This window comes from Sciurus carolinensis, chromosome 10, assembly GCF_902686445.1.
Source record: "Sciurus carolinensis chromosome 10, mSciCar1.2, whole genome shotgun sequence".
NCBI classification, from domain to species: domain Eukaryota; kingdom Metazoa; phylum Chordata; class Mammalia; order Rodentia; family Sciuridae; genus Sciurus; species Sciurus carolinensis.
In genome coordinates this window covers 1308770-1329328 of record NC_062222.1, presented here as the reverse complement: position 1 = coordinate 1329328, position 20559 = coordinate 1308770, and the positions used below count along the sequence as shown (strand labels likewise).

Here is a 20559-nt window from a genome sequence, read left to right as displayed (position 1 = left end):
TGAAATAGTAGAATTCAGATCGTGACGAGTGCAGTGAAAGGTTCTAATGTTGGGTTCAGGAAGGATTGAAGGGTGCTACCAAGGGAGTGTGGGATCTGGCTCCCACCTGAGCACAACTGTTGTTGGGGCCTGTCTCTAACGCCGCTTCTTCAAAGGGCTGATTAAGCAGCTGCCTCTTCTGTGTCTTTAATGCTCACGGTAATGCAACTTTTTGGTTAAATTAACTCTTTTTTTGCATGTATTTACGATTTTCAAGTAGCTAAGCAGATTCTGTTGCTAATGACAAGGTACATTTTTGAGTTAAACAGAAAGAATATTTTAATTTGTTTTCTTCACACAACCTTAATGTCTAGTCCTAAACCTCCCACACTGGTATTTTAGCCCATGTAGCTGAATAATGAGGCAGTTTCATGGCCGCAGAAGAACTCTGGGTCTGATGAAGATACCACAGTCAGTGGGTCGCTACCTGTTGGAGCATCCAGGGTGGTAATAGATGCACACTGTCCAGAGGACCTTGAGCTGGCCAGGGAGGACTTGCCATCCTCTGCCCTCTGCCAGGTGTGAGAAGACAGGGTCTCTTGCAGGGCTGCAGCTGCTCCTTCCCTCAACACAAGCCCAAGGTGCCCAGGCAAAGGCTCTTCCTGGTGCAGACGTGGGACTTTTGGTGAGAGGGAAAGTCAAGCACCTGCCATGTGCCGAATAAGGGGGCGCCCTTGCAGATGGTCCCATTGGCCGGTGTGGGGCTGATGAAACTGTTTCTTCAACTTGCTTATAGCATAAATCCTTTCAAGGGAATCCATTGTATAGGACTAGGCTATCTGATGTTAATGAGGTATTTTAGTTCATAGTTATTTTAAAAATCACAAATATGATGTGCACATTCCGGTGCATCTTACCATACCAACATGTAATTTGCAAATTAAATACCAATAAGAGCACGAAACTATGTTAAAATCAGCAATTAACTGACTGAAAGATGGACGTGTCTTGCTGTGTTAGCCCTTTGGAGTGGCAAGGTGGCGAGGTGGCTGCTGTGTCTCTCCCCCAGCTTCCCTTCTGAGAACATCCCATTTAAAAAACCCTTTCCTCTTCCCTTTTTGCTGGTCCATGGCAACACAAATAGCAATACTTGCCAGTCATTTGCAGGAGAACACAGGCAGGCGCAGGCCTGGGAGCAGTGCTTTGCGACGGTAACCCTGTTGGTACATTGTCTGCTTTCTTAATGGTTAGGTTATCCTCAGGGAAACACCCTCAGAGCTGGCTCACAGGCCTCGTGCAGGTACCTGCTGGAATTGCACACCTCCCTGCCCGCCTTCCTGTGTCTGGGAATCACTGGGGCCTGACAGATAGCTCTCACCCACTGTGTCTTGGAACAGTCTGTTTTGATGATGGTGGAAAAACTGGTCTCCTGATGAGAGGGGTCCGGTTCCATACACTCACGAGCCTCTGCTTCCTGGAGTGGTCCATTTGCTTTAAATCTCTGGCATTAGTTGCCACTCACTTTTGAGGACACCACTCACCTTTCCTGGTGGGAAGTTCTCATGCCTGGAAGGGTACCGAGGGCGGGTCCCTTCAGACTGACTGCTCAATTAACACCTGCTGGGTTGCAGATCAAATTAGATTTATGTTCCTTTCTGCTTTGCAGTAAAAATCAGTCTGGACAAGCATAATGTAAGTAACAGATGACTTTGTTGAGATTGTCCTCAAGAGTTCAACACGCACAGTAACGTGGGAAGTGCTTCCGAGGAGTGTTCTTGGCAGAGTGGGGTGTGGGTGCCCATCCTTTTTCTGTGTTGCTTACATACACAGTTCCTATAACTTAATCACTCTAGGCAGGAGCTTCATAAAACCTCAAAAAGTAAACTGCAGAACTGTTTCCAAATTTACACTAATGCACAGTTCTGAGGGTTCTTCTGAACCCATGGGAATATCCATGATAAATTGTTTAAAATCTCATTGTGATATTAAATTATGAAATTAAATCATTTTAATGAAACATAATCCTGGAAAACAAGGATTTACTATTGTCAGAGACACTGCCTAATCCTTTCCACTTATCTTCAACCTTTGTGTCCCTTCCCTTCAGACACACACGGGAGAGAAGGAGAAGGTCTGCCCCTATTGTGGCCAGAAGTTTGCCAGCAGCGGGACACTGAGGGTTCACATCCGGAGCCACACAGGTAGGGGCATGACCCGGACCAGAACAGACTCAGCTCCCCACTGGAGGCTGTCCTCCAAAGGGCTGTGAAATCCAGTTCCTTCCTCCAGGCTGATTTTGGTTTATTGTATATTCCCAAAAGAAGTAAAATGCCACAGTGGAAATAATTTTCTCAGAGTTCCACCATGGTACAGCTCTGGTTGACCCTGTGTAGAGCTCTTCATTTAATTTTTTATACTGGGGATTGAACCAGGGGTGCTTAACCACTGAGTCATATCAACAGCCCTTTTTATATCTGATTTCGAGACCAGGTCTTACTAAGTTGCTGAGGCTGGCCTTGAACTTATGACCCTCCTGCTCTGCCTCCAAGCCTCTGACGTTACAGGTGTACATCAGGCTTACCCTGTTTAGGACTCAAAACGAGGGAGTAGGAAATATCTGTGTCACCTTTTTATCAAAGACTGAGGGCCTGCTTCTCCACCCCGTCCTGTAACTCTCATCAAGTGCAGCCCCTTTAACTTTGAGAAGCCCAGGGAAGCTGCTTGGATGCCCTGCAAGTTTCCTGGGTGAGTGCTATGGACTGGCCTGCTTCCCAAGGGTCCCCTTCTTTCTGACAGCTTCCTGTGCAGTTCCTGCCCTGAGGGGGTATGCCCTGGTAAAGGGTGATTGATAACTAAGCATTTTGAAAGGACCTCGTCTGTATTCTGTCTGTTTCTGAGGAAGACTTGAAAGCATGCTCTTAGCTCTGACTGCTGGGTGACTTACCTGTCTGTGGGCAGCTGGGCTGTATCGTGGTGAACTGTGCAGTTGGACTGTGCAGACAAATGTCCTACGCAGGCTGTGGGATTTGGGTTTTTTACCATTATGCCCCCAGGACCTATCAGGGTAGCACAGCAACTGCTGCGAATGAAGGAATGCCAGCGAGCTGGTGCGCAGAGCACCAAGGCCTATTTGGAACGCACACGGTGGCTTCCAGCACAGGAAGGATGAAGCCTGCCAGCCCGAGGCCTTCACCCCGTCCAGTGCCTGAGCAGCTACGTGCCTGCACTTGATTCACTCCTGGGAGCATGGGCGATGTGTGGGGGGTGGAGTAGCACTTGCAATACTGGTCGCTGCTCCTAAGACTTTAATGATCTTCCCCCACAGAACTGCAGTAATAAGAACGTCTTTTGAGATTCAAGAATTTCCTTTGATAAAAATATTGACTATTTACCGTCATGCTTTTTGTTGTTGATTGCTTTTCTATCTGTGATTTGCCGTATGGGGTCCTTGTGTTGTGCAAACTGTCCTGTTCACGTGGCTCCTGGTGCAGAGTACAGGGCGCCTCATTGCCGGCAGCCGTGCAGACCCACAGGCTGGAATGGAGATATGCTGAGGTTGGCGCTCACACAGACAGGCGCATACACCCACAGATGCTGGTGCCTGTGTTTGTTGAGCGGGGTGTGTGTGTGTGTGTGTATGTGTCCACACAAATAGTTGGATGACTAATTGTTGACTTAGCTATCCACTTACAACTAGACTCTTCTGTTTAATATCAGACTCATTTCACTTGCTCGTTTTGTGGTCCTTTTAATTCATATTTCATGTTGCATCTGCTCAGGGCTGACCACCTGGCAGTGACTGGATTGGTGGAAGAGCTGGGTGCCAGCAGCGTCGGGAGGCAGAGCGGGCTGGCAGCGGGCATCTGGGCTTCCACAACAGTCCTGGCCTGGCTTGCTTTGCTGTGTGGACAAGTGGTCTTCTTCTGCTCCCTTACTTGCTCTTTTCCTGTCCTGCAAATGGTGCACATCCATGTACCTTCCCAACACAGCCTGGCTGTGTCCTGGACCTTGTGAAAGAGTCATGGTGCCCAGGAGAGCTGAGGCCACATCTAATGCACACTGCAGATGGATTTCCCATGGTGAATACCTAGTCAAAAGAAAACCTGCGTGTGCGAGCCATGTGAGTGTGAGTGTGTCTGGGCAGGTATGGGGGAGGGGCTGAGGAGAGCCAGTGCACCTGCAGTGCATTCCCCGCCTCTGGGCCTCGCCTCGCCGCTGCTGTGACACCTTCCTGTCCCTCCCCATTGCATTGCTGGAGTCTGGATCTTCATAGTCGCCGGTGAGGAGGAGCTCGGCCAGCCTGATCTTCTGTTTAGGGACCGCTTCTCATGGGACTGACGGTGTTATATTTTACAGTCGTAAATAGAAAACATGAAGACTTCTCAGAGTCTTGCGTATTTGTAGCTATATTTCTGAACCTCACTCTAAAATTTATTTGTTGATGACAAAATTAAAGCTCTGTGGAAAGATTATCCTATTAGTAAGACATTTATTGATACTTGAAACCATTTGGCAAGGATTGCAGGGAGATTCAATGATTTCCCATCCAGGTGGCCACCCCACTCTGCCCATTTGGGGCCCTGGGTGCTCCTACTCTGCCCTCTTGCACTGGGAGTGACCCTGCAGAGCATGCCAATGGGGACACATTGGCTCCCCTACTTGCTGCTTGTGAGCAAGCTGCTTACCTCCCTAAGCCCAGGTTGCCTTGGGGGTTCTTTGTGGTGGATGAATGGAATCCTGTCTCTAAGATGCTCAGTGCTAGCTCATTGTAGACAATTGATTGTGGCAAGCATAGTCCCTAAAATCCTGCTGTCATCTGGCACTTGGTACGACTACTTCCCAAGTTAAGTAAATGGCATTCATCAACGCTGGGTGGCAGGGTTTTTTATTTAATTGCATAATTTCTCATGTTGTTTTTGTTATTATTATTATCATCATGATCATCTTTATTATCCAGTACCAGGGATTGAACTCAGGGGCACTTGACCACTGAGTCACATCCCCAGCCCTGTTTTGTATTTTATTTAGAGACGAGGTCTCACTGAGTTGCTCAGTATCTTGCTGTTGCTGAGGCTGACTTTGAACTCGTGTCCTCCTGTCTTACCCTCCCAAGCCACTGAGGTTGCAGGCGTGCACCACTGTGCCTGGCTGACAGTTTCTCATATCATTTGCTCCTTTTCCTCTTAGTTTCTTTTTTCTAACAGTACTAAAAATTTTCGTGCTCAATATCTTTGCTTTCTTCCATTTTATTAGAAAATCTAAATTATTGAACATATTGAAATGTTTATAATTTAGTTTCGTAAACATAATCCCAGTTGACTCTTGATAAGGAATTAATTTGTTTGGTACAATTATGAAATCAATATACTATCTTTGGAGAAATGCATTTTAGATGGCTATATTCCCAATTAAACCATCTTTATAATAAATATTTAAAGGAAGCTCAGTTGAAAAATGTATTTTTGTCAGTGTTTTGCATCCTGAATTTTGTGTGTCCCACTAGTTTCTTTGTCAAAATTAAACCATGGTGGCCCCCAGGAAAACCTTTCCTAAGGTTGGTTTTCCTAATTCTGCAGAATTGGTCCTTGGCTTTTGAAATTCGTACTTCCTTTTGCATCAGGAAAATATACTCAGTAAAGATCATGGGCAATCCTTTTTTTGTTTTCATAGAAAGAATTGTGCTGTTCCTAGAAGGACTGTTTATAATAGCAACAAAACACAACTGGGAAGAGTCCTGTAGGTCCAACCTGAGGGACTGACTGAGTGGACTAGGGTATGTCCACATCCATCACATAGGTAATGAAAGTGGTCCTACAGAATGTGTTAATTAACATGAAAAGAAATGAAAAAGTAAGTGTCAAAAACAATAAAACTGATGTATTTAGTAAGAATATTCACATATTATGTTCTTATAGATTATAGATCGTTAACTATGGCTATTTCTGTATCTTGTAACTATGAGTGGCTTTAATTCCCTTTATAATTTTGCATGTTTTCTAGCTTTCTATGATAATGATTTCTTATATATTAGACCTATTTAAAGCGTATTACCCTATGCCATGTGTCTATAATTAACTCATTAAAAGATGCATGCTCACGTGTAGTATTTTTAAAGAACCAGGAAAAAGAGGTACATGTAAACCGAGGACAGGAGCGGGCGGCGAGAGGGAGCCCAGACACAGTCGCCTGCGTGCAGTGTGGCGCACACTGGGCCACGCGTCCCAGGTTTCCTCCTTTGTAATTTGGACGTTGAAGAATTCGGTATCATTTATTCCAACAATGACCACGGAGTGGTGCAGAAGCCCAGCCCAGGCTGCCTGGGGCACCTCTGCCGCAGAGCCTCGCCCTCAGCCTCCCTGGGCACTGCTCTCCCTGAGCTGCGGGGCTGGGTGCTAGGTGACTGCTTCCTCCAGCGGCACGGCCCAGAGGGAGCGTCCTTGAAGCTGACTGCCATCACCCTCCGGGCCTCCCACGAGTGCCAGGCTGCTTTCCTCGAAAGGAGCGTGTGGCGCTTGCTGTTCTCAGGGACTTCTGGAGGATTCTTCGGTTTTGTTTTGATTTGGGGTGTTTTGGAAGGTGTACGTGTTGCTCATAAAGAAGGTACAGAGAAATGGATCAGGCTCACCCAGTCACTCTTTCACCGACTAAATCTTCTCAGTGGCTTCCCCTTGACTTGTACAGAATTTGACCTGAAATTCTCACGGGAATCATCACCTGCCTCTCCCAGTTTATCTTCTAGACTCATTTACAGGGCTTCTTTTGCTCTTCCCGTCTCTCATTAAGTCGCTTTGTCCATGATCTGTTCCATGTGCAGCCCCAGGTCAGGTGCTCCAGGCCCCTGTGCTTCTCTCCCTGTTCCCAGACGTGGTGCCCAGGTCAGGTGCTCCAGGCCCTGTGCTTCTCTCCCTGTTCCTAGACGTGGTGCCCAGGTCAGGTGGTCCAGACCCTGTGCTTCTCTCCCTGTTCCTAGATGTGGTGCCCAGGTCAGGTGGTCCAGACCCTGTGCTTCTCTACCTGTTCCCAGACATGGTGCCCAGGTCAGGTGGTCCAGACCCTGTGCTTCTCTCCCTGTTCCCAGACGTGGTGCCCAGGTCAGGTGGTCCAGGCCCTGTGCTTCTCTCCCTGTTCCTAGTGATGGTGCCCAGTTCAGGTGCTCCAGACCCTGTGCTTCTCTCCCTGGTCCTAGACGTGGTGCCCAGGTCAGGTGCTCCAGGCCCTGTGCTTCTCTACCTGTTCCCAGACGTGGACCCAGGTCAGATACTCCAGGCCCTGTGCTTCTCTACCTGTTCCCAGACGTGGTGCCCAGGTCAGGTGCTCCAGGCCCTGTGCTTCTCTACCTGTTCCTAGACGTGGTGCCCAGGTCAGGTGATCCAGGCCGTGTGCTTCTCTCCCTGTTCCTAGACGTGGTGCCCAGGTCAGGTGCTCCAGGCCCTGTGCTTCTCTCCCTGTTCCTAGACGTGGTGCCCAGGTTAGGTGATCCAGGCCCTGTGCTTCTCTACCTGTTCCCAGACGTGGTGCCCAGGTCAGGTGGTCCAGACCCTGTGCTTCTCTACCAGTTCCTAGACGTGGTGCCTAGGTCAGGTGCTCCAGGCCCCTGTGCTTCTCTACCTGTGCCTGGCTTTGGTGCTCAGGTCAGGTGGTTTTGGCCCTGTGCTCTCCCTGTTCCTGGCTGTGGTGCCCCGTACAGGTGCTCCAAGACCCTGTGTTCCATGCTCTGCAGCAGCGCTTGCTCCTTCTTAACTTAGTTCTGTGTCCATTACCTGTCTGGCACTGAGAGTGCTGCTGACTTGAGGAAGCACTTGTGAAAGCTTTCTGAGTCAATTAAAGCACCTTCACTTAGAGGACCACAATCAAACACGGGTTTCAGTGCCTTGGTTCAGTGATAAGCAAGCTGGCTTCTGAGTTAGGAGCTCAGACATTGGATTTAATTAACCATTACGTTTTCATATGATAGCTTCTAGAATCTTTGGGATTCATTTTAAGAAATACTAACATTAAGGAAGAAAATGCTGATCCCCACTTTGCGATGTTATCCTTCTTTGTCCTGTTGTTTCATGGAGCAGTTTGTGGGACACTGTGACAGGCAGCAGGTCCTGCAGGTCTGAGACCTTGCTTAAGTCCCCTGCAGCCACAGGGCTCAAGGGAAAGACTGATGGTATTATTTTGCCAGCAAGCACCAGACTTGCTGGAACTGATTTCAGCTTGGAGTTGCCCCGTTAAGAGTGCCTCATTAGAAAGAAGGTGGGGGACAGGAGGTCCTGACAAGCGCTGCCTGGGCTTCCATGATCGGTGGAGTCTGCTGTGACCTGGGATTCCCGCTGCCCAAGCTTCTGTGACAGATGGAGTCTGCTGTGACCTGAGTCCCCCTGTGGTGGTGCTCCTGGCACTTCCACTGGGCTGGGTGGCTTGGCTGCTCCCAAGGCCTACTGCATGTCCACTCCTCTGCTGGGCAAGCTTGTGCTACGTTTATCCGTCTCCACAGTCAGGTTTCCTAGTGGAGGGGCATGCGGGTCGGGCTCCTGCGTTTCCGAGTGTGTTGGAGAAGCGATGCACTCTCAAAGTAGTATCCAGGGCTGTCCCTGGAGGAGCTCCAGGTTCAGAGAAGCAAATGACCAGGTTCAAGGTAAAAGACCCGAATCCTTTGACTTCAGCTGTTCTACTTGCATATACTTCTTTTTTGCTAAATGAGATTTATAGAAATCTCCCGTCCCCAGTGTAAAAGACAACGAATGAGATTCCGAGTCTCATCTAATTTCAGCTGTGAGAATTCTGTGCTTTAGAGTCGTGTGGAGGGCGCGTTAGTGCTCTAGCTTTTTGTTGTTGTTTGGTTTTTCCTAGCATGGTCATTTGTTCCTGAGTCCTCTGTGTAGTAGGCAATAACATGCAGAGCGAATGTTCATTGGCTTTAATTTTTCAGATCTCTTCTATTTCTAATGTGTAGTTGGACCTTCGATTGTGTGGCAATACAATGAGATTTTCGTGGGGCATGAATAATCATGTAATGATTTTGCCTGAGTACTGGGGTCAGTTTCATTTTGTTTTTATAGTATTCGAACTGTCCATCAATAATTTGGGAAGCCAGTTCTCTTTTTGACATCAAATGCCACTTAGTTTTATCCAGGGTAAGAAGTACTGTGCCAGCTTGCATTCTTACTTACCACCTGCCCGTTGGTGTCTTCCAGCGTTTCTGTCAGGAACAGAAGCGCTGGTCTTGTGCAGCATTGAAGGACGTCTCCTTCACATGAACTTGGGACAGCATTGTCATTGGCTCAGGACTGGTGTCTGTTCTACGGGACGGTGATGATTAGCTGCTGGCTTCCTGCCTTTGCTGGTTCAGGGAGGAATCTGCACATTGACGTCCATGTTTTCATTCTTTGCTAATAAAGTTTAAGGAGTTTCTTAAGCCCAGTTCCTTCATGGAGTGATTGATTTCATTTTTTATTGCCCTGAGTCGCCACCAGCAGTGTCCTTGCTTTGCCTCCTTCCCCTGTGGCCTTCCTCTCCCTCCTCTTCTCTCCACCAGCTCTGAACAGCTTGGGTGGAACCACACTCGTGGTTTTCCATTAACGTTGCAATGTTAATTTTCCTGAACCCTCTGAAGTCCACCCATTCTCTGTGACTTGGTGATCAGGTGGGCTCGAAGGGTCTGCCTCCTCAGGTTCTGAAATACCCCCATGCCTGGTCTGGGGCGAAGAGGAGAGCGCGCGATAGACCCTGTGTCCAGCCCAGAGCGAAGCACGCGGACTTGACTCCAGGGGAGGAGGGAGCTGTGACAGCGTCTGCTGCAAGCCTCCTGTGCAGTGATGCCCAGTGGCATGCAGAGGCCTGGCGGGTAGAACAGCGTGCGTGGCCCCTGGAGAGCTGAGCCGAGGTGGGCGGTTCCCGGGTGCTGTCTTGCTGGCATTTCTGCTTCCTTCTCAGAGGAGCCCCTTGCCCTTCCTGGAGCTGAACTTGCTTCTTTCCATGCAGTTTGATGATGCTTTCCCCTCAATGTGTCAACCAGTCGGGGAAAAGGTGCTGGCCTGGGAACCTGAGCTTGTGGCCTGTGGCCTGGGCCCCACTGCAGCCATGGAGAACGCCCCGCCAGCCGGCTCTATTCTGCTGTCTTACTAACATCTGTCACGTCCGCCCTGTCGGCCGACTGCAGCGACTGGTCGCAGGCTGCAGACTGGTTTGGTTTGCCCCTCCCTGCACAAGCTTCACCTGGCTTCACCTCTTCAAGTCCCAGTTCTTGCAGCTGAGCAGGGGCAGTTGGTCCCAGCTGCAGGTGCTGTCTGAGAACATCTCATCGTGCCCAGTGCCTGGGTGCAAGGTCATGGGAGCTGCCTCAGGCTCTGCACCTGCCCTGCCTGTTTCTGCCTGCACTTGGTCATGGGCGCCCAGCACACCCACGGTTCACCGTTGGACCCTCTGTCCCCATGGTCATCTTGCTCTTCCCCGTATGCCCCAGCAGCAGAGTGCGGATCACCAGCACCTGGTGAGGGTCAGCGGCCCACAGGCTGGCTGGGGTGAGGGGGATGCGCGCCGGATGGGTCAAGTAGAGGTGCACTCGGTCCATGTGGTCCCAGCTCTGTGGCTTATTACCAGCTTCTGTGCCAGACGAGGGATGGCACTTGGAGGGTCACCGACACGGTCCAGCACATTGCTCAGGGTCACTGCTTCTGGTCAGGGAGAGTCAGGCTGCTCAGCAGGGGATCCAAGCCTGGGACAGGAATAACACCAGGTGCTCATAAATCACGAGGGAAATTCTAGGAACTGCTTTGGGTGTTCAACGCTCTGGGCCAGGGGTTAACTACTCTACCTGAGTCCCACCACTCTCGCGGTAATACATCCCGGCTGTGCCAGCTGCTCCTGAGACTCGGCACGCCTGCGGACGAGCTCCCTCATAAATCACTGTCCGGGGAATGTTTCTCTCCCTCTCTTTCTTAAACACCTGTGATCAGATCAGAACTACCGAATGAGGGTGCTCTGGTTTGATCATGCTGGGGCTTTCACCATCACTTTTCTTCCTAACACCTGCTCCAAAGGAGTTCATGCATAGTTTTCAGAACGTTTGTTCGACAGGAGCTGTGACCAGTGACAAGTAACCGTAGGACAATAGTGACACGGTCAATACACAAGTAAGACAATCAAGAAATTAATCCTGCACAAAACGGAGCTTCAGCTTGCTTCCACACTTCTGCAGGGTTAGCTGGCCTCGGGCAGAGGCCCACCCTGCTGCGCCTGCTCTCAGTGGTCCTCAGTCTTGGGTGGAGACCCACCCTGCTGCGCCTGCTCTCAGTGGTCCTCAGCCTCAGGTGGAGACCCACTGTGCTGCACCTGCTCTCAGTGGTCCTGCTGGCCTCGGGTGGAGACCCACTGTGCTGCACCTGCTCTCGGTGGTCCTCAGCCTCAGGTGGAGACCCACTGTGCTGCGCCTGCTCTCAGTGGTCCTCAGCCTCAGGTGGAGACCCACTGTGCTGCACCTGCTCTCAGTGGTCCTCAGCCTCAGGTGGAGACCCACTGTGCTGCACCTGCTCTCGGTGGTCCTCAGCCTTGGGTGGAGGCCCACCCTGCTGCACCTGCTCTCGGTGGTCCTCAGCCTTGGGTGGAGGCCCACTGTGCTGCACCTGCTCTCGGTGGTCCTCAGCCTCAGGTGGAGACCCACTGTGCTGCACCTGCTCTCGGTGGTCCTCAGCCTCAGGTGGAGACCCACTGTGCTGCGCCTGCTCTCGGTGGTCCTCAGCCTTGGGTGGAGGCCCACCCTGCTGCACCTGCTCTCGGTGGTCCTCAGCAGTGGGGGCCCTGCTCCCGTCCCACAGGCCATCTCAGCGCCAGCAGATGGGGTGGAGTCTGCCTGAAAATAAGCCTGCCTCCTCTCCCGCCAGCTCTGGCCTCCCCAGCAGCATCCATGGGCGATGTTGTGCCCACAGGTGACAGACCGCTGTGTGTTTCTCGGTGTTACTTGGACACTTCAGGTCCTCCGGTCACCAGCCACATCGTGGAATGTGCTGTTTCCTCTTTTCCCTTCTGTCTGTGCTCACCCTCTCCCAGTCGGCTTGGGTACTAAGAAGCACACACGCACTTTAAGAGCATTAATTTTGGTTTTATTAATGGTATAGTTGTATGTATTTTTTTCATTTGAAAATATCTAAGTCCCTAATTTTTAGTAAAGAAATTAGATTTTTTTCTTTCAAGGTGTGTCATGTGTTGGGATGAAGGGCCTCCAGGGCAGTGAAGGAGTGGCATTTGTGGGGAACATGGAACACAGAGCCGTGCATGTCACCAGAGGAGCTGAGGATATGGGCAGGGCCTCTCAACAAGACGCATGATTTAAAGCACACCCCAGTTTTGTGGGTCATTTGCATTTTTGCCCTTTCTTCATTTCTCTGACGCACTGGGACCCTGAGCCGTGGAGTGGCCAGGCACACATTTCGTCCAGTGTCCTCAACAGCTGTGTGCACTGGTCAGGGACGCCGTGATATTGGCAGCATGCTGCCTTTGCCTTTGCACCACACGTGTGTTGGAGCTCAGGAGGAACAGGGCCAGGCAGGCGTGCCGTCCCCGAGCCACCCGCCCGTTGCAGTCGCTCGGCCCTGGAGACTCCGCCTCTGTGGCGTCCTCCTGCCAGTTCCTGGAGCAGCCCCTGCGGCTTCCCTGCTGCTCTGCACTGTGCTTCTCTGGGTCTGGGAAGCCAAGGTCTGGTACATGCCTCGGTTCTTCACGCACAGCCCTGCGTGTCCTGGCACCTTGGTCCACTGCCCATTCACCCCCAGCCGCTGTTCAGGAAGGTGCTCGTAATGCCAGGCGAAGCAAGACTCCCGCTAGAAACTCCTCCAGGTGGAAACTGCTGCGGGAAAGCGCCAGTGAGCTTCCCACCAAAGCCCGACCCCTGACAACAAAACCAAAGACCCGCGGGGCACGCGTGGAACATGCCCCTTGTTCTAGCAGGGCGTGCTCGCGGCCGAGGTCGTGTTCCTAGTCGAGCCGTTGAGACTGGCTGTGTTCCTCCTGCTCTTGGAAACCACTCTTCTTCCTGCATGGCATCCGGGCCTCCTGAGGGCATCTTGTTCCCTTTGGACAAGTCACAAGTGACAGGTGTCATTTGTACCCTGTGTGGCCAAAGCCAGAGCACCTGGACAGGGTCTCCTACTTCCTCCTCCTACCTGACTATAGTTTTGAATTCGCTCTTGCCCCTCTTGGCCTCCATCTCATATTCTATATATATTTTTTTAATCAGTAAAATTCAGTTTCTGTTTTGCCCTCAACCAGGCTGGCTCTTTATTTCAGATTGGAAAGCTAGCAAGCCTGGAGCTCTCCACGAACCTCAGGTTGATGTAGGCAGAAATCTGCAACTGAAAGACTCTTGAAGCAGCAGGCATTCTCTAGGGAAAAGGGTGCATTTTTAAAAGGAATCTAGTTTGATGCAAGTGGCAAAGTGTTTTGAAAAGCAGAGATCCTCTCAGTTGAATTTTACCTTTTATTGCCCACTTCCTTATGACTGGAAACTCTTGAAGCTTTTAAATGTGGAGTCTGTCAATATCAAGGAGCAAATGCCAAGTTCAGGATTTTATTGCCCTTCTCTCAGAGAGGGCATCTGAGGCTTGGCTTCTTCAGATCAGGGGAGATTCCCCAGTCTGACTGGTGGACCATGCTAGGTGTGGCTCAGCAGGGCCTCGGGTTTCCTGGCTCTTTGGCTGCACAGGAAAGGTTCGAGAGGTGAGCCAGAGCTGCCTGGTGAGTCAGCATAGCATTCCGCTTCTCTCTGCAGTGCCTTCCAGTTTATCAGATGCTCTGTTAAGCTTCAGGAGTTAGAAGAGTGATGGGGTGGTACTTTGCAAGGGATGCTTTTGGGCTGAATTGGCACTTTATAATTATCGTTCAGTTTGCTGTTTGGTATCAGTTTCTTCAGTCCTCAAAAGCAAACCACGCCAGTCCTCTGAGACCTGTGCAAAGTGAGTGCAGCATTCTTCCCAGAATCCCCATGCCTGCAGACAGCGCTCCGCTGTGGAGCACACTCTGAGCTGTGCTGGCCGCTGGATTCTCATCGCCTCCACCACCAAGGTTGGCTGGAAGACTCAGAGTGAAAACCGTGGCTCCACAGTCCTTACACATCACTTAACCATCTCAGCTTTATCTGGGTACTTACATTCAACATTATTCTATTTTAAATCATATTTTCATATGCTTCTCTTCCTTTCAAGGATTGATGAGAGTCCCATGAAATTCATATGGTGGTTGGAAATATACTGAATGACAAAAGGAAATTATTTAAAAACTTTTGAAAATAGTCTAATTTTACTTCATTTAGAATCTCTTAAAACTTGTTTGTGTGCTTCACATATTAAGCTTTCCTACTCATTTATAAAAATCTTTAAACATAGCACATTGAACACTTTCATACACGTTGTGGTAAAATGTGGCGCAGTTTATTATCTCGACCCTTTTCTGCATGTTGTAGCTTCAGGACTGAGTGTGGTCATTGTTCCTACTCTCTCAGTAAGTCAGTGCTGTGGACTGTTGAGCCTCCTGGCTGGCGTGGCCAGGTTCACCTTACGAGTGGCGGCCATGGTCTGATTAAGAGCATCAGGCTGAAGTAGCTGGGTGGGTTTTCTCTGCTGATTTCATGTTATGTAGAGGTCTGTGTCCAGGTTCTGGACATGAGGGGCCGCACAGGACATGGACTTTCAGTGCCTACGTCACCCAGATGCATGCTGTCCTGACCCTTCCGTGCCTTCCGTTCAGTGCTGTGTCCACGTTGGTGTGTGACTGCCCCTTGGGTGAGGGCGCCTTCTGACCTCTGGTCGCACCGCCCGGAGCACTGTCGATGTCAGTCACCATCCTAAGGCGTGCCTTGAACTGCCTGCTGGGCAGTGCCCTCATATTGTTTTGTTTTGTTTTGTTTTTGTCACAGACCTGAGGTGACTTGTTTGGGGCCAGGCTGGACAGGTCAGCTGCTCCACATGGTGGCCAGATGTCCCTTTTATTACCACTGGTCCCTCTGGACAACTTGTCCCAACATCCTCACACTCGAATGCCTTGAGGACACTCGGGGTTGCTGGCCCTGAGAATCCGGAGACACCCCTTCAAGCCCATTGGAAGAGGCAGAGGCACAGGAGCCTGCGGATGCCTGCCTTCCGTCCCTGGCTTCTCCTGCCCTCTTCCTCAGCCAGAGGTCTTCCTTAAACTCCTTCCTGGGGTTGTTCTCTTGATGGGTTTACTCTGCTCCCAGTGCATTCCTGGAGCCCAGGCTGGAACTGGAAGATGGAAGATGCTAAAAAAGTCTGTGAAATGATGGACAGACTGACTGCATGTGGTGTCCACTCGGCAGCACTTTGAAAGTGGACTTCCTCACCTGTTATAGTTACCATCATGTTTCTCTTCATTCCTTGATGTGTTCCAAGGAAACAGTGGGCTCACATCTTTTCTGGTGTCAGAACAGAATTCGAAGCCCATACAGACGCAGAGCACCCATTGGTCTTCAGTCGAGTGCGTGGACTGCTGCCTCCGCGTGGTGCTCGTGGAGCTCATAGCCTGTGGCCAAGCGTCATGCCGAGTGCCTGATGCCACCAATGTCTCACTTGCCATCTAGGTGGTGAGGCTGATAGACGGCCTCAGGCACAGCTTAGTGGGACCACATCTGCACTCACGTGGGGTCTGCTGAAGATGGGGCGCACGTTCCTCTGCCTCCTGCGTTTCCTCATGAGTGTTGATAGCCAAAAGAATGCCTGGACCTCCAGCCGACACCTGGTCAGCGTCTCCTGGGCCGGTCAGGCGGGGGCTTGCCCATGTGCACAGGTGCCAGCTGTAGCCGAACTTCTCCAGGGCTCTAGGGGAGGGTTCAGGCTCTGAGCCTCCGTCTGGTAGCTCCCTGTGCATCCTTTCTGTGCCTCCTTGTCCTTGTTCACAGACTCGGGACGAGAGCACCGGTCACAGTGTTGTCCGTGGGTTAAACGGCTCCTGCCGTGAGGATCCCAAGCCACAGGCTGTAGAGACCCTGTGTTCTAGCTGTCCTTGCCGTTCCCACTGACGCTGGCTTTTTGCTACTTTTTTCTAATTTTAAGATTGACTAATTTTCATGCCAGTAAGAATTTGAATATTATCATTGGTCTAAGTGAAATGAAGACAGTGGCATCTAAATCTACCTGAGATATCTAAAAATAGGGTTATTTGCACTTGGGTCATATGGCACCCAGAGGCTGTGTTGGGTTAAGTCAAACTGAAAGCTACTTCCTGTTCAGAGCACAATTCTATGTGTGGACGACCATGCTTCCAGCATCATAGTCCGCATAGCCTGTAACGTGCAGACCAGGCGATGACGATAGTCCCTACCTGTGGACTGCACAGGTGTCCTTCAGTTTCAATTGTGGGACAGCAGATAGCTCTGTTCTTGGAGACTGAAAGAGGCAGGGTCACCTGGGCATGCTCTGACTGTGGGCCCCTGAAGGTTAATGTTGAGAGTTCAGACTGCTCTACAGACGACACACCTTAGTTTTTGATAGATTGTTTCTCAGTGTTACTGGGTGGAGTTCCGATGCACCAAGGCTCCGGAACACGTCCCCTCCGTGTGAGGTGGAAGTGTCCATCACCTGGAGGTACCTCCTTCTCTTCTGAGCAGTTTGTGGTTGCCTCGTGGCAGCAGAAAGGGTGACAGTGGTGACAGCAGTATTGCTTCCGCTGAGCAGGGCTTCTGGGTGTGCCCGGGCTGCTCCTAAAGACTGTAAATGGCGTGGCTCACCCAACCACACGTGGACTCGTCATGGAGCGAGGTCTGAGACCACACTCCCTCTGCAGCTCCGGGAGTGGCCTGTTCCTGCACTCTCCTGGCCCCTGGCCACTGCTGGCTCTGTGGCAGCCTGGTTCCACCATCACCCGTGCTTCCCCTGTGTGTCTCTACTGTCATTAGCCCTAATTTGTAAGGACAGCAGTCCACGGCAGCAGCCTCCTTCCAAGTCAGACCACCTGTGAGGCCCTGGGGCTGGGGATCAACCTGCTGGTGGGGGACATCATTCAGTTCATAACAGGTGACCCCATACTTATGGCGTCCTAACGGGGTCACACGGGTAAGCAGACGAGCACAGCACTGTGTTAATAGTGCTCTGCAGAGAAGCAGATCCTGCAGGGCCTTGGCACTTGCTGTGGAAGCTGGCTCCTGTGTGGTGGAGGCTGAGGTGTCCTCTTGGATGCAGCTCCAACTGGGGATCCGGGAAGAGTCCATGTAATCCAGTCTTACCCACATCCCGAGAGTCCAGGAGCCAGAGGCCAAGGACGGGTGGGGTCTGCAGGTGTGAGTGCGTGAGTCTGAAGCCAGGGCAGCAGCCCCCACGTCCAGGGCAGTGAAGGTGGATGGTGTCCAGGTCTGGGAGCAGTCTCTCCCTGACGCACCTGTCCCTTCTTCCTGGGCTGTCAGAGGGTGGGGCCACCCTGGTGAGGCAGAGCTTCTCCATTCAGGCTACAGACTTGCAAATGGGCTCTCCTGGAAACACTTGGTAGACCCAAAAGTACTGTTTTACCAGCTGTTAGTAATTGCTCAAGGCCAGCAGTGTGACTTGACTCTGCCTTGGGCCACCCTGCCTATAAGGTGGGAGGAATTTAGCCCAGGTTTTAAGATGCATTGAGATAAAATAACTTCAAATCATAGCTGGAAAACAGATGAGAAGACTTGACACCAGAACTGCTCCAGATCATCAGGCTTTGATGAGGGCACCTTGGGACTACTCTTGGGGATCACATCTCGCTACATTCTTGTCATCACAAAGTAGAATTGTTTCTTTAAATGTGATGTGTATGTGTATGCTTGCTTGTCCGAAAAATGTCCTGGCTGTCTTCTAAAAAATGTCCTGTCTGTCTTCTGAAAAGTGTCCTGGCTATCATCTGAAAAATGTCCTGGCTGTCTTTTGGGCAAGAGGTTCGGAATCGCTGTGTCGTTCAGATGCAGCGGTCCTGTTTAACATTGCAGCTTTACGGAATCATTTTGAAACTGGCAACCCTAACTGAGATGGATTCATTTACATGAAACATTTTAAGAAACAAAACCAACAATTTAGTAATGAACCAGTTAAATACAGACTCCTGTGGTGGGCAGTGGGCGTGGGCAGCGCAGTGACAAACAGACTGACCAACCCCAGCGAGATCTTACACCGAGGAGACTCAATTGGGCTGAGATGGGACAGGAAATGCAGTGAGCTCCTGCTGGCGCCTGGCTCATCGCCGTGTCCTGGGGCGCTGGGCCTCGCAGAGGCGGCCTGGTGGGCTCAGGCCGTGCAGGAGCCTACATGGCCGTGCTCTGCCCGACGTTCTTCTGACCTGGAACCTTCCTTTATTCGTAGGTGAGCGTCCCTATCAGTGTCCTTACTGTGAAAAAGGATTCAGTAAGAACGATGGACTGAAGATGCACATCCGGACGCACACCAGGGTAAGACTGCTCCTGCCGCACCAGCGCCACCTGTAAGACCTGCTTCCTTTCCAAGGAAGCATCCAACTCTACATGGGAGAACTGTGCCGCAGCTGGAATCGTGTTTACAGTCACGAGGGACATTTACAGATAGATGTAAATCAAAGGGGGAAAATTTCCCAGCCCTCAAAGTGTCCTGAGTCTTTGAATTGTGAGTCCATTTTAGGAGTTGTGAGTGACAAACTGCCACTAAATAGATTTTAACATTTTCATACTAGAAAATATAAAGGTTTTGTCCTGCAGAATATTTGCAAATGACAGGATGTCCTTGTGGAGACAAGTCCGTCAGCATCTGGCCAGTGAGTAATACTTGCAGGAAAGACGTCACAAATGGTTGACATTACAGGGAGAGCTGGACGGGAAAGCGCCGCTGAGTCGCAGGCATGCCTGGGGCTGGGCCTGCCTTCCTGGGGGTGCCTGTGCTTCTGCTGTCCCTCCCCACTGGACTGCTGCCATCCTCTTACCTCTGGTTTTCCAGACTCAAGCGTCGGTCCCATGTCAAGGTCCATGCGGGCTCCCACTGGCTGGTGGCTGGGATCAGGCAGTCGGACTCTGTGTGGACTCTGCGCTGGGGTCTGATGTTTCAGCGGCTCCCGTGCTTTTGCTGTGTTCCCCTTGCATAATTCCTTCTCACTTTGACCTCTCTAAAGTACTCATGTTCAGCGTCAGCTCTTCACTCCCGTGGCCAGAACACCGCACAAGGATAACTTAAAGGAGGAAATAGTCAGTCTGGCTCACAGTTCCAGAGAAGTCTCAGTCAGCTGGCTCCACTCACTGCTTTGAGCCAGAGGGGAGGCCGAACATCATGGCAGAAGAGCAAGGCAGAGGAGAGGAGACACTCATGGTAGCTGGAGGCAGAGAGAGGGGATGGGAGGCGAAGGGGCTGGAGACCTGATAAAATCCACAAGACTGGCTCTCCATGACCTCTGCCTCCAGCCACACCCCCTGCCTGCATTTCCTCACCTCTGGGTGGTTCATTCAGTCACAGTGGACGAATCCACTGAAGAGGTCAGAGCCCTCCGGATCCAGTCTCCTCTGGATCCTGCTGCACTGAGGACCTAACCTCGGGGACACTCCGGATCCAAGCCTGTGTCTGTGTATAACGACATAGATCCCCACTTTTTAGGAGAATGCTTGACCCCTTAAGAGCAGCGTCTCTTGGGTTTCTCTTTCTTCTTTCACCAGAACTTCAGAGAAGTGATGATAACGGCTCCTCGGCATCACGTGTTCCAGCTTCCCCATTGAGGGCCACGGGCTCCGGGCCCTTCCTTTCCTGCTGTGGCTGCTTGGCGCTCCCTCAGGTCACTGAGGGGTCCAGGCAGGGCTCTGACTCCCCGTCCCTTAGCAGGCCTCTCCTGTGGACACTTAGGGTCAGCACAGGAGCAGGGCTTGACCTGCCTTAGCTGGACTCTGCCCCTCCCCAAAGCAGTACCCGGAGCCCTGAGCACTCCCCATGCCAGTCCCAGCAGCAGGTGCTTCTGCCCACTGTCTGAGCAGGAGCAGAGTCAGGGCGTGGCACTGCCCGGAGGCAGAGCCCTTTGTCTCCCGTGAAAGGGGCCTGTGGCCTGGGCAGTTGTGCAGTTGCATGGCAGTGGGTGATCCCTGTGCACACACATAGGGTCCCATGACAGCGGGTCCCATCCCGTCCCGCTCCTCCCTCAGTCCTCACGGCGCTCCTTTATGTCCCTCAGCACCCGGCCCTGCCCCTCATCTTCCTTGGGCCCCGACAGAGCTGGTGGGATGGGGGGTGGATGTGCAGGTCCCCAGGCTTCCATCTCCGCTGTCACTCCAGCCGTGGTGGACCTTTCAGAATCCTCAGAGCCCTACGTGCTCACCGCTCTCCCTGCATCTGTGCTGGCTCCCTGTCCCCTGCACCCTGAGGCAGGTGACATGATCTGTGTCCGCCTCGGACTTTGCTTCTGGTTATCTTGTGGCCCTAGCTCACTAAATGCTTTGTGGCCGCGGCATCATTCAGGTTTTGTCCTGTGAGGGTGGGGACATCTTCTGTGGCTTTCTGCACCCTGGGCCTTTACTCTTCTGGGCTGGAGTCTAGATGTTTAATGGTTCTAGGTCAGTCTCCTGCTTGGGAGCTGATGGGAACAGCTTCTTCCACTCCGTGCCAGGCAGCCCCTCTGCTCAGGCAGGGG

General features: G+C 51.4%; 1 protein-coding gene across 1 annotated transcript in view; it reads left to right on the top strand.

Moving 5' to 3' along the window:
• Positions 1 to 20559, top strand: part of Prdm5 (PR/SET domain 5) — a 157118-nt gene that overhangs the window by 97899 nt on the left and 38660 nt on the right. The window contains exons 12-13 of the mRNA XM_047567347.1: positions 2087 to 2180; positions 18288 to 18373. Of these exons, the coding sequence (XP_047423303.1) occupies positions 2087 to 2180; positions 18288 to 18373 (180 nt within the window). The remainder of the gene's footprint in view (positions 1 to 2086; positions 2181 to 18287; positions 18374 to 20559) is intronic.